The following is a 16317-nucleotide window of genomic DNA, read 5'->3' as shown; positions in this document are numbered from 1 at the left end:
ATTTTACAATAAAGCACATTTTGATTTAATATACCAATGGCAAAAATTACAATTTTATTCAATAGCTAAAAATCATACTACGTAACAGATTGCCTAACTGGGCAAGAATAAACTTAATATATATATAAAAACACACACAAAAACAAAAATAAACCCTTTAGCTCTGGCTTATTTTAGAGCACATATGTCAAACACAAGGCCCGCGGGCCAAATCCAGCCCGCCAGGCTTGCAATGTGGCCCGCACCGCGCTGTCATCACTGCACTCCGCTGTCAGTTTATGACATTGTCAGTTTATGACTGTTCAGTAAACCATTCGGCCCGAGATTTAGGCTGGATTTTAGATTTTGGCCCCTTCTCTGATTGAGTTCGACACCCCTATTTTAGAGCATGGTCCTGATATACCATGGTTGCAGGTTTGATTCTTGGTTAGGGAATATATAAGAATTAAACAATGAATAAATAAGTGGAAAAACAAATGATGTATTTCTCTCTTTCTCAAATCAATAAAACAAAACAAAATAAAATAAAATAAAAGCCTTTAAGCAATAAATTATCAAGGAGGAAAGTAATATTTTCAGAAAACAAAATTTATGAAGACAAGTTTTTAAAAAAAATTATGGTTGGGATGGAAATGGCTATCAATTTTGAAGAAAAAGCACAATTAAAATTTTTATAGTTTAAACACGCTTATCTAATAAAGTCATGTTTTTCTACCATGAATGTTTATAAGTAGGAGAAAATTATACTACTTCTTCAGAAATAAAATCAGGAGACAAATTAAGAAAACTAAAATTGTAATCTATATAAATATATATATGAAACCCTAATATGCAAATAGACCAAATGGCAGAACAACTGAACAATTGGTCGCTATGACATATGCTGACTGCCAGGGGACACGCACTGAACATGGCAGGCATTGGTAGCAGGAAACAGAGCACAGAACATGGTGGGCGTCGGCAGTCGCAGGATGGTGGAGCAGGTAAGTGGGGGCACCAGACCAACGCGGGGATTTGATTGCTGTCATCAGGGCAAGCCTCTGGTGTTTACTGAAAATTCTTTGCTCCCACATGTTACAAGTCCTGTCTGGCACTTGCACCTGCTGCCAGCACTGGCCCCACTTGCACCCAGTGCCAGCACTAGAGCCACTGCTCACACCCACTACTGGCTGCTGGCCCCGATCGCCCCTCAGGGCTTCTCCACCTACCCCTGCTCCTGAGGAGTGATTGGGGCCAGCAGCCACCTCTAGAACCCAGTGCCAGCGACAGTCCTGTTTGCACTGGCTGCTGGCACCAGAGCTGCCACCCAGTGCCAGCCCAGATTGCTAGGTACCATCAGTGGGTGAGAGTGGTAGCTGCGGGCCCTGAGCGCCCCTCAGGGAGTCTCCATCACCTCTGATCCTGAGGGGTGATCGGGGCAGCAGCCGTGTTCACACCCACTGATGGCACCAGCTCCATTTGTGCTCTGCGCCATCAGCAGGTGCGAGCGTGCGAGTGGTGGCAGGAATGGGGCTGCTGGCAGACGGGACTGGGAGGCCATGGCAGGAGGGGCGTGGCGGGGGTGTGCAGGATGGGGCAAGACCCGTACCGGTGCCCACTGCAGCCTTGAGGCCCACAGTTCATTTCAAGATGCACGAATTCATGCACTGGGCCCCTAGTTTTATATAAAACTAATAAATTTTGGAGAAGCAAGAACATTAAAACATAAGCCTCAAAAACTAATCAGAAATAAAAGAGTATTATCTAAATCTATGAATGAAGACTATCTAAAATCAGTGAGAAAAATAAGAAGCAAATGCATGGTTGTTTAGTCTTTTATTTGCTCTATATTATTCTCCAGAATTTCATTTATGTCTCATCTAAAGTTAAGAAGCACAGGGGTATAACCAAGAATATATTTTACAGATTTTATAACAAAGCTGAACCTGTCACTATGATGTAGAATTGCTGGTTAATTGTGAATTTCATTTTTCTTATAATATGCAGTATAGCTTTTTTAGACCCTCTCTCCTAAGTAAGAAAATAGCTAGAGCTGTTATGGTAAATAAGTGATTATAGATAAAACAATGTAAATACATTTTTAGTATAATTTATGATAATACAACTGGCAAGATATTTCTAAATCGAGCTAAAAAGATTATACTAATCCCAGCCTAAAACAAACATTGATTCAGCTTCTTCTTTTTATCTTTCAAATTCATTAAGTATGTTTCTTCGGTTTAATTTATTTTGTCCAGGTTAAGTTGAAGATAATTTACATTATCAGAACTCTTTCTAAATGTAGTGAGTCTGAATATTCTTAGGTGGTCCTTTGTACGTTAGACACCTATTTCAACTAACAGGTTTCAGAATATTACTACATTTTATATTAACAAAATTTCATCAGGCAACCAAAATCTCTTACCTTGGCTACTTGTGGTACTGCATTAGCTGCTAATGCTGCATTTGCAATATCTTCCAGTTTACTTCTTGAAATAGCAGAAATAAAATTTAAATAATATGATTCATAAAGTTGATTCCGAAGATCCTATAAATACAATGAACACTTCCTTCTTACAGGCTAGTATAAAGAATGATCACAAATAAAATCTTTTAGATATCATAAAAGCAAGGTTTGAAGGATAATATATCATTTAAGAGACAAGTTATATAAACATGACAATCAAAATAAGTATCTTAGCCGAGACCGGTTCGGCTCAATGGATAGAGCGTCGGCTTGGGGACTGAAGGGACCCGGGTTCAATTCCGGTCAAAGGCATGTACCTTGGTTGCGGGCACATCCCCAGTAGGGGGTGTGCAAGAGGCAGCTGATCGATGACTCTCTCTCATCGATGTTTCTAGCTTTCTATCTCTCTCCCTTCCTCTCTGTACAAAATCAAAATATATTAAAAAAAAACAAAAAAACAAAACAAAAAACAAACAAAATAAGTATCTTAAGAGAACAAAGTTATAAAGAAGTATTGGTTACTTGGTTCCAAACATAACTAATTAGATATATTAATAGTTATATTATCAATGAAATCCTATTAACACATTAAGCGCCAAGCCTGTTTTGTCTTCCTTTCTGTTTAGTACAAGATATCTGATTTCAACGATATGCTGGGGGCCCAGTGACTGACTGGTTTGGACGCAAAGTATAACGTCAGTCACTGGTGACTGACATGGCGCTTAACTTGCTAATTACATTATTTAACAAAACTAATAAATTTTGGAAGACATAAGCCTCAAAAACTAATTGGAGAGGGAAGAGGAAGAGGAATATTGATGTGAGGGACATTGATTAGCTGCCTCCTACACAAGCCCAGACTGGAGCTGGGATAGAACCCGGAACCCAGACACAAACCAGAAATAGAAACCAAGACCCTTCAGTGTGCAGGGCCCGTGCTCCAAATACGGAGTCATAGTGGCCAGGGCAAATTTACTTATCTTCCTAAATTTCAGGCAAAATAACCACATTTTTCAAAGCTAAGATATTGCTAATCATAACAGGCACCATTATTTCATGTAACATTAAGAATTAATGCTGCAATAAAATGCTATAACACACCCTAAGTTTTAAGATGCATGTGATTTCAGAAATGTTGAAATGTGAAAAACTGAGGAGTTGGAGCCTGTGTGAAGAAGGTGGCTGAGCAGGGCAGTAGTTCTACAAAGGTTGGGAGAATCATTAAAGGACTGAGAATTGAGAGGACTGAGGAAATAAATAAATCTGTTAAGGATATTAAGAGCCATGTTTCTTACTGTCAGAGAAAGAAGTTATAAACTTGAAAAAGAAAAAGCTAGAATGCATCCTGTATTTTTAAACTGAAACAGTTTTAGAGGTCATCTATCTATCTATCTATCTATCTATCTATCTATAATGATAAGTAGGAAGATTTATAAAATTAAATCTATATATATAAAAGCCTAATATGCAAATTGTCTGCTCGGGAGTTTGATCAGGAGACTGGGAGTTCGATCGCTCTCTATGACATGCTTTCCTGATCTAAATGAACAGCCAGGGTTGACATATCCATTCTGCCTTTCCTCCTGCCTTGAGCAAAAATGTGATGTTTACAACTGCAGCTGCTACCTTGCAGCCATGAAGCAATAAGCAAACCAATAAAAAGCTACAAACTAAAGATGATAGATCAGAAAGATAGAGGGAGCCTGAGTCTTTGATTACCTCATAGAGCAGCTATACTACCTTGGACATCCTACTTCCAGGCTTACTATTATCTTAGAAAAAAAATCCTACTTTTAAGCTATAGTGTTAGGTTTTCTGGTTTGTTTGTGTGTTGTTGTTTTTTAAGCTAGACTCAATCTTAATCAATAAAATTTTCTTCTGCCAAAAAAATAATTTTAATCTGGAGACTGGTATTTAAAATTCAAACATAGTCTCAAAAAAATCAAAGTGGAGAAACGAGTAAGGGAATTTCTGAGTTTTCACACTGGATATCTTCAGATTTTTTTAAAATCTGTTTTCACATTCAAAAGTCAGGAAAATAAGAACTCATGTTACCTGGCACATTCTGTCAATGTTTTCTTCAGTTGGCATTACAAAATACACTGCAGGAACATCTGGAATAGGATCTCGATCCGAGTGCAAAAGCCTAGAAGACATAAAGAACATAAAACTCACTTTTTTCTTAGTCACTTATCTAAAAAGACAGTTTAAATCACTATTCACCAAAGTAGTTCATTAGTTCAAGAACAGTAAACCAGTACTCTAAAAGCTCTTGCTGTAATTATTTATTTAACCCAGCTTTCTCGTTGTATCAGTGTTACTATTTATATAGTAAGATTCTAATCTCTTAAGTCTTAATTTCTTACTAAGTATACTGGTTAATAATGGCGGATTTTGTAATCAAAGGAAACACAATAATTTTAAGAGAAACAACAAAAATGCTTTATTTCAAAGTAATGTCCATTGCTAGCTACACATTTCCCCCATCTTTCAGGTAATTTGTGGATACCGTCCCAATAGAATTTTTCTTGTTTTGAGGCAAGCCATTCAGAGACCCAATTTTCCACTTCTTCCGTACGTTTTGAAGTGCTGCTCAGAAAGTGCATGGGCCATTGACCGGAACAAGACATGATCTGAAGGAGCAAGGTCTGGTGAATACAGCGGGTGGGTTAATACTTCCCAGGCAAGATCTTTTAATGTGTCTTGAACTGGTTTTGAAGTGTGTGATGGTGCGTCATCATAAAGCAAAATTACTTTGCCGGGTCTTCTGGAATATTCTGGTTGTTTCACCATCAAAGCGTGGTTCAATTTGATGATCTGTTGTTGGTTTCGATCAGTATTAACGGTTTTACCTGGTTTTAGAAGCTCATAATACATCACACCTTCCTGATCCCACATAATATGTCACACCTTCCTGATCCCACCAAATTCTTTCTGAAGCGATTTGGCCTTGCAGTCAATGTTGGTGGTTGTCCTGGATCAACCCATGATTTTGTGCATTTGGGATTCTCAAAATAAATCCAATTTTCACTGCCAGTCACAATTTGATGCAAAAAAGACTTTCGGAAATTGTTTGCTGAGCAACGTTTCATCTTTCTGCAAGTTGTTTTTGAGTTTGACACGCATCTTCATCCAATAATGCTTGTAATTGTTGGTCTTTAAACTTTTGTGGTTGACCTGGACATTCTTTTACCACAAAATCATCACTTTTAAAGGGTTTAAACCAGTGTTCACAAGTATCTTGAGATGGAGCATGCTCACCATAAGCTTCCTGAAATATTGAGCAGCACTTTTCTTCAAATAAAGTAATGAATTAAAACTTCCCCCAAATGCTCTTTTTTTTTGGTACAAAATTCAACATTTTTAAGTGTAAAAATATCTGCTGTTAACACCTTCAGAAAATTTGACATATGAAGTTCTGAAGTTTGCTGTCAATACAACAAAATAGCATACATATAAAATCGCATATATATCAACATATGTGTAACTCCATCTATTGAAAAAACTCTATTAACTGGTACACCTAGTATACTCCAGTTACCTTACTTTTAATATCTTTTCTACCAATGTTCTTCTTGAAAGAGAACTTAAAGCACATTCAAAATGAATTTTATTTCCATTTTTCATAGAAAAAGGGTTGGGGAGGTGAGTGGAAGGAAAGTGAAGTTCTCCAAGAGAGAAAAAAACAGGAAGCTGAAAGTCCTTGGAACAGTAAAAAAATTTAACCATAAAGTCAAATATATTTTTTAAATGAAAGAAATATAAATGCTTCCTTTAAGAGAATTTTCCCCCCCTACATAACAGAATGCATAAGAGATTATCTAAGCACTCAAAGATTTTTATCACTTGATAATTTTCTTTTTTATAATCCAGGCCCGGTATATTCATTTAAATATGCAATATCAAATCACAAAATGTCTTTATTTTTCATTGTAAGATTTTACTGTGCCTGTATCAGGAAATAGAACTAAAATTTGATTTCTACTATATTCTATAGTCATCCTTCTATAAGAAATATTCTATGTACAATCTTTTGTGTGTCCTTCTATATACAATATTGTAGTCATCCTATAAAGAAGAGAGTGAAGAGGCACATGCAATTTATCAAACATATAAGAAGCAACATAGTCAAATAAATTCAGTAGTTAAGAAGACAGCATAGATAGCCTCCTATAGTGATTAAGCCATTACTTCATAGTTACTTAAATTTTTCATATTAATGGAAAACTAATTTTAAAAGTATATGTAAATTAAATTTAAAAATGTTCAGAGCTGAAGATCTTAAGACAACCAGTTATTTTCTAAAGAGGGTAAACCAATCTGTAGAAAAAGATGAGAGAAAATTTAAATTCTGAAATTAGAAACTCTTAGACTGAGGATTTATTTTTAACATAAGAAGTTAAGGGTTGCCCTCACTGGTTTGGTTCAGTAATGAGTGTTGGCCTGCGGACTGATGAGTCCCAGGTTCTATTCCAGTCAAGGGCATATGCCCGGGGTTAGCTTGATCACCAGTGGGCAGTGTGCAGGAGGCAGCCAATCAATGATTCTCTCTCATCATTGATTATTCTCTGTTTCTCTCTGAAATCAATAAGAATACATTTTTTATTAAAAAAAAAAAAGGGTTGAGAATAAAAGATTAAAAAATGTTATTCTATGAAATACTGTAACTTAACATTATATTCTCTATAAATGTCCCCTAATAATTTTAAGGTACCCAAAGAAATCTTTAAAAACCATTTGAAAACAAATGCCATTATTAGAAATATGTTAAAACTCACAGATGCAGAGTGATTCCCATGTCTCTCAGCTCCTTCACAGATAGAAGAGGAGAGATGATATCCTGGCCAAACCTGTCATAAATGAGCACCTAATAAAAAAATTGTGGGTTTTAGACATCATTATCGGTGAAGAGTCAACAGAGAGACCATACTAAGACAATGTTGGTATACATTTTATTTTAATGAATCAAGTATATTGAATCCTTATACATATACCAATTTAATATTTTCTAGCATTTTCACTAAAATGTCCATTCATGCAGTAATCCATTCTTTTTTTCTTTTTTTAAATACATTTTATTGATTTTTTACAGAGAGAAAGGTAGAGAGATAGAGAGCTAGAAACATCGATGAGAGAGAAACATCGAACCTGCACACCCCCTACCGGGGATGTGTCCGCAACCAAAGTACATGCCCTTGACTGGAATCGAACCGGGGACCCTTCAGTCCGCAGACCGACGCCCTACCACTGAGCCAAACCGGTTTCGGCCAGTAATCCATTCTTAAAAACATTACTACTTAGGCTAAAATAAATTAATAATTACATAAATTTATTCTTACAGACTACTTTTTCTATGTTAAAAATATATACTAGAGGACTTTTGATCAAGATGGCAGAGTAGGTAAATGCTGCGCTTGCTTCCTCCCACAACCACATCAAAATTACAACTAAATGACAGAACAACCATCCTTGAGAATTACCTGAAGACTAGCTGAACAGAACTCCTACAACTAAGGTCAAATGGAAGCCATACTGAGACTGGTCGGAGATACAGAACAGTCTGGTCCCACTTCCATGTGTGGCAGTTTAAGAATTGGGATGGCCCTAACTGACTTGGCTTAGTGGATAGAGTGTCTGCCTGCAGACTGAAGGGTCCCAAATTCGATTCCGGGTAAGGGCATGTACCTTGGTTGCGCATCCCCAGTGGGGAGTGTGTGGGAGGCAGCTGACAGATGTTTCTCTCTCATCAATGTTTCTAACCCTCTATCCCTCTTCCTTCCTCTCTGTAAAAAAATCAATAAAATATATTTTAAAAAAAAATTGGGATGGATATCATGGCTGTGGAGGTCCTTCCTGAAGAACGAGGGATCCTAGCCCTCAGTGACAATGGGATAAATAGTCCTTCAAATATCCCACTTCAGATAGAACACAGACAGAATGAAAGTAAAGAAATGGAAAAGACTATTTCATGAAAATGAAAATGAAAAAGAAAAAAAGCTGGGCTAGCCATACCTTTATCAGATAAAGTAAGACTTTTAAAAAAAGGCCATCAAGAGACAAAGAAACCGTGGCTGGCTTGGCTCAGTGGTAGAGCATCAACCCGAGGGATCATGGGTTTGATTGCTGGTCAAGGGCATGTGCCTCCATTGCCACTGGATCCCTGACCCGGGTTGGGGCCCATGCAGGAGGTAACCAATCTATGTGTCTCTCTCACACTGATGTCTCTCTCTCCCTCCCCTCCTCCCTTTCTACTCTGTTTAAAAATTAATGGGAAAAAATATCCTCTGGGGAGAGAGAGGGAGGGAGGGAGAAAGAGAGAGAGAGAAATGACATTTCATATACAATAGCTTAGGTATGGAAGCAACCTAAGTGCCCATCAATAGACAATTGGATAAAGAAGATATGGTACACATAATCAATGGAATATTACTCAGACATAAAAAATAATGAAATCTTTCCATTTGCAACAACACTGATGGGCCTAGAGAGCATTATGCTAATTGAAATAAGTCAGAGAAAGATTTCACTTACATGTGAAGTCTAAAAAACAAAACAAATGAACAATAAAAACAGAAACAAACTCACAGATATAGAAAACAAATTGATGTTGCCCAGGTTTCAGGCTTCATCCCTAGTAGGGGGCCTGTTTCTCTCTCATTAATGTTTCTCTCTCTCTATCCATCTCTCTTCCTCTCTTTCTAAAAATCAGTAAAAACATTAAGAAAAAACAATAAATAAGTATAGTTTATGCGAGGGACAATAAGGAGATAACCATAAATGATGAGGAAGAAAAAGGGCAATTAGGGGATATGCTCAAACTTGAATTATGAGTAATTCAATATAGATAGCTTTAACCAAAGTACTTCTAAGGACTCATGGAGAATTTTCAAAATGCCCAAAACTGAAACCAAGGTGACTTGTTCTTAATTCCTAGCAAGAGAGAAATTTAAAGTGATTATAAACTGATAAGTCTGAAACTAATTGATTGCATTATCTCTTTGAAGAAAGGAGCTAGAGGGAGCATGAAGTTTAGAATGAAGTAGCTGAATAGGAAGTTTAAAGGTTTCCCCAGCATTTCTCAGGGAGAAAGATTATGGATTGCTTTCTGATCCAATTACCAGTTTTACTGACAATTTTATGAATCACAAATTAATGAAGTGGCTTTTTTTTTTTTTCTCATTGATTTCAGAGAGGGAGAGAGAGAGAGAAACATCAATGATAAGAGAGAATCATTGATTGGCTGTTTCCTGTATGCCCATTATTGGGGGAGGGGAGTGCAGCAAGTATCCAGCCAACAACCCAGACATGTGCTCTTGGCTGGAATCAAATCCGGGACCCTTCAGTCTGCAGGAAAACGCTATTCCACTGAGCCAAACCAGCTAGTGGCATTTTGGTTTATAGATCACTCTCTCAAGAGTTGATAAAAATGGACCAATCCCCAGAGTCTCACTAACCCTGAGCAATCTTGCAAGATCCAAACTCTGGATTAGCAGAGTTAAAAACAAAACATAAATCAGAGTAAAACCAGCATAAAGACCTAAGAAAGGGGTGCTGCCCAGGAGATCAGGATTATCTAGGTAAAATGCTGCTATCATTGCCTGTCTTACTCCATATAATATTTATCAAAAAGATTCATATTAAGAAGTCATGTTAAATAAAAATAAAATATTCATGCATTACCACCAAAATGTGCTACTGTTTAGTATTAACAAAAAATGCTATCCAATCACCCTCCAGTAAATGCTGAGAAAAAGGAAATAGTCCCCATTAAAATAAACTTTCCTACCTTCCATACTGGTTCTCCAGTGCTGTTTTTAACATGAGGCACATTGAAATTCAACATACGTTTCAAAGCCACTGGAAATAAAGAGAGTCTCATTAAATATAACATTTTTTTTTTTTTTTTTTTTAGGATTTCACTGTCCCCCCACATTTATTACTTACTACCTCAGAACAAAATAGACACATTATTCAAGTAAAACTAATTAATCAAATGACTGGGTATTGAGCTGAAACTCAGGCATGTGCCCTGACTGGGAATGGAACCATGACCTCCTTTCTCATAGGTCTATGCTCAACCACTGAGTCACGCCCATTGGGCTATTCTGTGTTTTTTATTGCTCATCTGTTCATGTGTACAAATAATAGACTCAGATATAATTAACTTTAAGGAAAATAAAAATTTCAATGTACCTCTATGTGAAGACAAGATGGCCAAATAGAGTTAGGTACTCTTCAGGTCATTTAATTTTTAAGACTGGCAACACTAAAATCTACTTAGTTGATTTTAAAAAGCATTTTGAATAAGCTTTATTATTAATACAGAATAATCTACAAGTCCAACTCCTACGGTATTAGATAATTACATAATGCTCCAATTACCTGAATATTAATTTACAGCATATTCACTCATTAGAAAACTTTCTATTAAATGCTTGTTTCTTGAGGCAGGTAAAATAAGAAATTGCATTTCAGATATATACTTGCATATTTTTATGTGTACATACAGGCACAACATTTTGGTAAAATATTAGTACCTAATGCCCAGGCAGTAATACACATTGCCAATACTAATTTATACCTACTTCAGTAGCTCATGGGTGTTATGGTATTATACAAAAAATAAACAAACAAAATCCACTTTGCATAAAGATAGTTAGCACTTGAGGCATAGCAGGATTAACTCTCCCACTGTGCTTTAAAAGCTGTCCCTCCCACCTCCATCCTGGCACTCAGCCCGAGAGAGAAAATCCTGTTTCTAGGAACAGCTGTTCACACTCTTGACCTAGGACACTTGGGAAGAACCACAGCCTGAGCTGCACGTGAGCCCCAGGTGCAGGGTTCTCCAGAGGTAGGTCTCGCTAAATGAGAGGCCAGTAACAGCAGGTATTTGCCTTCTCGCCCCAACTAGATGAGTATCCCCAACTCTGAGCCTGGGCTAACTTGTGTGTGTGTGTGTGTGTGTTTAATTTTATTTCAGAGAGAAAGGGAGAGAGATAGAAACATCAATGATGAGAGGGACTCATCGACTGGCTGCCTCCTGCACAGCCCACACCAGGGACTGAGACCACAACCGGGGCATATGCTCTTAACTGGAATCGAACCCGGGAACCTTTAGTCCCCAGGCTGATGCTCTATCCACTGAAGGGCTAACTTGTTAACAGGGATTTTGACACTGGGTTTGTTAATAAAGCAAAGGTCTGTATCCAAATAATATATAAGAATGTAATTTTTTAAAAAACATTTTATTGATTTTTTTACAGAGAGGAAGGGAGACGGAGAGTTAGAAACACTGATGAGAGAGAAACATCAGTCAGCTGCCTCCCCCACACCTCCACTGGGAATGTGCCCTTGACCGGAATCGAACCTGGGACCTTTCAGTCCGCAGGCTGATGCTCTATCCACTGAGCCAAACCAGTCAGGGCATAAGAATATAATTTTACTTTCATCAGAGTAACACCCTAAGGCATAAATCATTGCTTTTAGCTCAAGTGACAAACTAATTTTTTTTTATTGGCCCTAAATATATTACTCAGTAATAAAAATTACCCAGTTTTAGATTTGTAGTATCACCCTTGCCTGAAATGTTTTTTTGCATTCATTCACTATATACTCATTCAATAAATGTTAGTAGTGTTTACCATCTGCTGGACACAGCTTTAGTTGTTGGCACTAAACAAAACAGACAATAAAAATTACCTATCCTTAAGTAGCTTTCATTTTAGTTGGGGGGTGGGGGGGAGGGAGACAACAAAATAAATAAAACATGTGGAATGTGAGATCATGATAAGTGCTATGGAAAAAAAACAAGGAAGGGAAGGGGAAGGAGGAGTAGTGGTGGAATTTTAAGTAGTCAGGAAAGGTCTCCTGAGTAGGTAACATTTGAAGTGAGGGGGTGAGCCACAGATACCTCTAAAAGAATATTCTAAATAGAAAAAACATATATGAAGGCTCTGAAGTAGGAAGTCTAGTGTATTTAGAAAAGGGAATAATAATAGGGAATGAGGTCAAACAGTTACGTGCGAATCAGATCATATGGAACCTTATAGACCAGAGGTTGCCAACCTTTTGGACCTCACGGACCACCAGTGATCAGCAGACCTCTGGTTGGCGACTGCTGTATTAGACCACTGTAAAATCACTTTGGCTTTTACTATGATGAAATAGGAAGCAGTTGGAGGGTACATTTGAGTACTGTGCAAAGAAAAACGGAGGAGGACGGGGATGTAAAAGCAAGGAGACCAAGTAGGCAGCTATTACAGAAATTCATGGTGGCTTAGACATGACAACAGTCAGATCCTGGAAATATCTTCAGAATAGAGCTGACACGCTGGCTGGTTTGGCTGGGTAGATAAAGCGTCAACTTGCAGACTGAAAGGTCCCGGGTTCGATTCTGGTCAAGAGCACATGCCAGGATTTTGGGCTCGATTCCCAGTAAGGGACATGCAGGATTCTTATCATTGATGTTTCTCTCTCTCTCCCTTACTCTCTCCGAAATCAATAAAACATATTAAACAAAAAAACAAAAATTCAGAACAGAGCTGACAAAATTTACTGACAGACTTGATGTGGGATATGAGACAAGTCAAGAAAACTCCCAAGGTTTTTGACCTGAGCAACTACACGATGGAGCTGCCATTAATTGATATGGGGTATACTGAGTTCAGAGGACAGACTAGAGAGATAAACTTGGGGATCATCAGTATGTAGATAATACCTCTTTATCCAAGAGGTTCAAGAGATCACAAGAGAGAAAGCAGTTGATCTGTGGTTCTCCAATGCTCAGAAGTGAGGGAGCTGAGCAAGAACCGCAACACAGAGGCATGCAAGAAGGACCATGGTAACACAGGATTCTGCCTGCTGAGCTAAAGGCAGAAATAGAGAGGGCAGTGGTCCAGGACACATGCAAACAAGATGGCTTTTGAGGTGACCTTTAAGATGAATAAAGATTCTTCAGAGAGGCAAAGCAAAAAACAGGCATCTGCAAAATGGAGATAATAATACATATGAAAATCACTAAAACCATTGGCCAGCAATACTATATGCTCAATATATATCAACCATTATCTACCCAAATACATTGCAAACTCCTCTGTATTACACTGTCTGGTACTTAGAATATCTGAGAATTGACTGCGAGTTATTTCCCAAAACATTCTCAATATATATCAGGGAGATGTTTAATTCTGCAACTATAACATGTATAATAGGGTTTATTTTTCTCTGAAAATAAAAAAACAGAATTTGTGGGTACTAAGATAATAAATGATTAATCTGGCATAACCTATCTAGTAATGATGTGCAATCTTGCTATAATTAACTTTATTTCTGCAGAAATATGCTTAGATTTTAAATTCTACATTTTCTGCATATAAAAATTACTACCATACAATTTTCATTTTTTTAAAAAGCTCCTTTGTATTGGTAAAGAGTGTTCCTTCACATCTTATTTTTAATATGTAGTATAACCTAATTCACTGAGCTTCAGTAAGGTGTCAGAACCATACTTTAAAAACAAGTGGGGTTTCTATCTGCTCCCACAGATAAAATGAATGGCAAGTATTCCCCAAGTCTTGTTAGACTTTCATGTACAGTATTTAAGTTATGTCTGCCTTCATCTGATAGCTTATATTACATTACCTACTGGGGAAAAGAGAACACAACTCAGTATGCACTGTGTGTCATTGTCAGTCTGAAGTCTGTCATTAATTTTTTCTGTGAAATCCAAAGGAAGGCATCAAGCACAAAATCCCTGCTATAGGACACATTAATCATAACCAGTTATTTTCCTATTCAAATTTACATGCAACATAAAAATAATTACAAGAGACAGGATTTACAAGTATGCACATTGTTGATGGCTTATTTCCATTAGCTCCTCAGAACTAACAGCTTGGTAACTTTTAAGACAACTGGCTAAACAGGTAAGGTAAAATTCAAGTTGTCTAAAAAATTAAGGCAACACTAAGAATATCTAGGATAGAAAAAAATACCAAAGCTCCTGGGAAGAAATATATACTTCACCACCCCCACTACGTTTCACTGTATATACTGTACATGCAGTTTAAAAACAATAATCAGTGAAACAGTTAAAATGGTAAGGCTATTTTCTTTCCCCCTTGCCATTCTTCAATCCCATTCCAGCAAGCATTTCTCAAGACAAGTAGCCCCAGTGATTGAGTCCAAAGGTGAACCGGCCGAACGTAAGATGCGCGGAAAAGAACACTTGTTTTTTTAACTGCGGTGGGAACGCCAGAACACCAAGCTTTCACCGTTAAAACGGAGAGCACTGAACCAGGCACAGAAACAAGCCCAGGGAGGCAACCCGGAGGGGAAAACGCCCCCGGCCAGGGCTCGTCCCGTCGGCCTCGGAGGCTGCGGAGGAAAGAGACGGAGCAGGACCGCCGCGCCGGGCCCGCGGCGCCAGCCCCTCCGGCCCCCGGCGAGGGGCCCGGGCCCGAGCCCGCGGCATCCCTTCCCCACGGACTCCGAAGGGAGGGGCCCCGGGGCTCCGGGAGCCGGAGGACCCCCGGGAGGGCCGCCTTCCAGCTCCGAGCGCGGCGGCCGAGGGAGGGCGGCGACCGGCCGAGGAAGAGGGCGGCCCCCCCGCAGGCACAGGACCGCGGGGAGAAGGAAACCAAGGCCTCGGTACCTGTTTGTCTCTCTCGAATACTGGCTGCCGCCATCTTGGCTCCCTCCGTCCACTGCCGGGCCGGCGAGCAGAGCCCGGGGTGACGTGGCCGCCGCAGCCGCCCCGGAAGCAAAACCCGGGGGGCGGGGCCGGAGGGAGTTCCCGGGCGCGGACCCTCCCACGGCTGCGCCCCGGCGGGACTGTGAAACCCGGTGCGGGTTCCAGCCGGAGCCCTACGAAGATTTTCTGCTGCGGAATTAGAAGGCGATTTCATTCTGTCTAGTCAAGCCACGCCTCTCAAGGGGTAGCCGCTTGAAGTTGAACTCTGCCGGTGGGGGCGCGGTGTAGTGCGGAGAAGGTAAACGCTGGACCGTTCTCACCGGTCACTTACAGACCACCGGACTAACGGGAAGTGAAGTTCCTGGCACCAAGGGGGCGCTTACACGCTAGCTCCCTCCTTTGTATCCTCTTGGCTCCCCTTCACTGGCTGCTTCAGAGCAATGTTTTTCTCAGTGGTCCAGTTTTATGGTGGTGGTTTGCTAACGTGGACACAGGAGCCAGAAGGGTGCAAAATGGCAAAGTGATATTTCCTCCCATCCCTTAGATAACTGCAAAATCGCAAAACATTACTTTGGGGGAGAGCCGGTAAGCCGGTGTGCCGTTTGTTTTTTTTTTTAAAATATATTTTATTGAGTTTTTACAGAGAAGAAGAGAGAGGGATAGAAACATCGATGAGAAACATCGATCAGCTCTCTCCTGCACACGCCCCTCTGGAGATGTGTCCACAACCAAGGTACATGCCCTTGACTGGAATCAAACCTGGGACCCTTCAGTCTGCAGGCCTATGCTCTATCCACTGAGCCAAACCGCCTTCAGCAAGACTGGTGTTTTAATATACACTTGAAGTCACGTGATGATCAAATGTACCCAATATTGATATTTTCTAATTTAGTCTATATTTTATTGGATGTAAAAATGGATACAGTGACAGCTCATATCCCATGTTTAATGAGTTCATTGATGGCATTGCAAGAGCTGTTGAGCGTGTTCATTCTGAAATGAAATCGTAGACCCTGTGCCTCAAAATATGCTATGAAAACAACTTACAAATTTACATGAGACATAAGTTAATAATTACCCTAATTACACAAAAAGCACATTTCTATAACAAAACATTAACTTCTCTATTTTACAAATAAAAGTTATTTTTATGAAACTTAAGAAAGGTGATATTTTAACC

General features: G+C 39.1%; 1 protein-coding gene across 2 annotated transcripts in view; it reads right to left on the bottom strand.

Moving 5' to 3' along the window:
• SCFD1 (sec1 family domain containing 1) overlaps positions 1-15229 on the bottom strand; it is a 98795-nt gene extending 83566 nt beyond the window's left edge. The window contains exons 1-5 of one of the 2 annotated variants that reach the window (XR_014794188.1): positions 15099-15229; positions 10233-10303; positions 7225-7313; positions 4502-4592; positions 2405-2527 (exon numbers count right to left, since the gene is read on the bottom strand). Coding sequence is in view for 1 of the 2 variants with exons in the window: in XM_084874692.1 (XP_084730818.1) it covers positions 2405-2527; positions 4502-4592; positions 7225-7313; positions 10233-10303; positions 15099-15132 (408 nt within the window). In the remaining variant the exon portion in view is untranslated. The remainder of the gene's footprint in view (positions 1-2404; positions 2528-4501; positions 4593-7224; positions 7314-10232; positions 10304-15098) is intronic. The other variant, XM_084874692.1, reaches the window with a different exon arrangement.
• Between the last annotated feature and the right edge of the window lie 1088 nt (positions 15230-16317).

Source organism: Pipistrellus hanaki, assembly GCF_964339955.1.
Source record: "Pipistrellus hanaki genome assembly, chromosome: 1".
NCBI classification, from domain to species: domain Eukaryota; kingdom Metazoa; phylum Chordata; class Mammalia; order Chiroptera; family Vespertilionidae; genus Pipistrellus; species Pipistrellus hanaki.
Note: the sequence above shows the minus strand (reverse complement) of the source record. Positions and strands in the feature narration are given on the sequence as shown.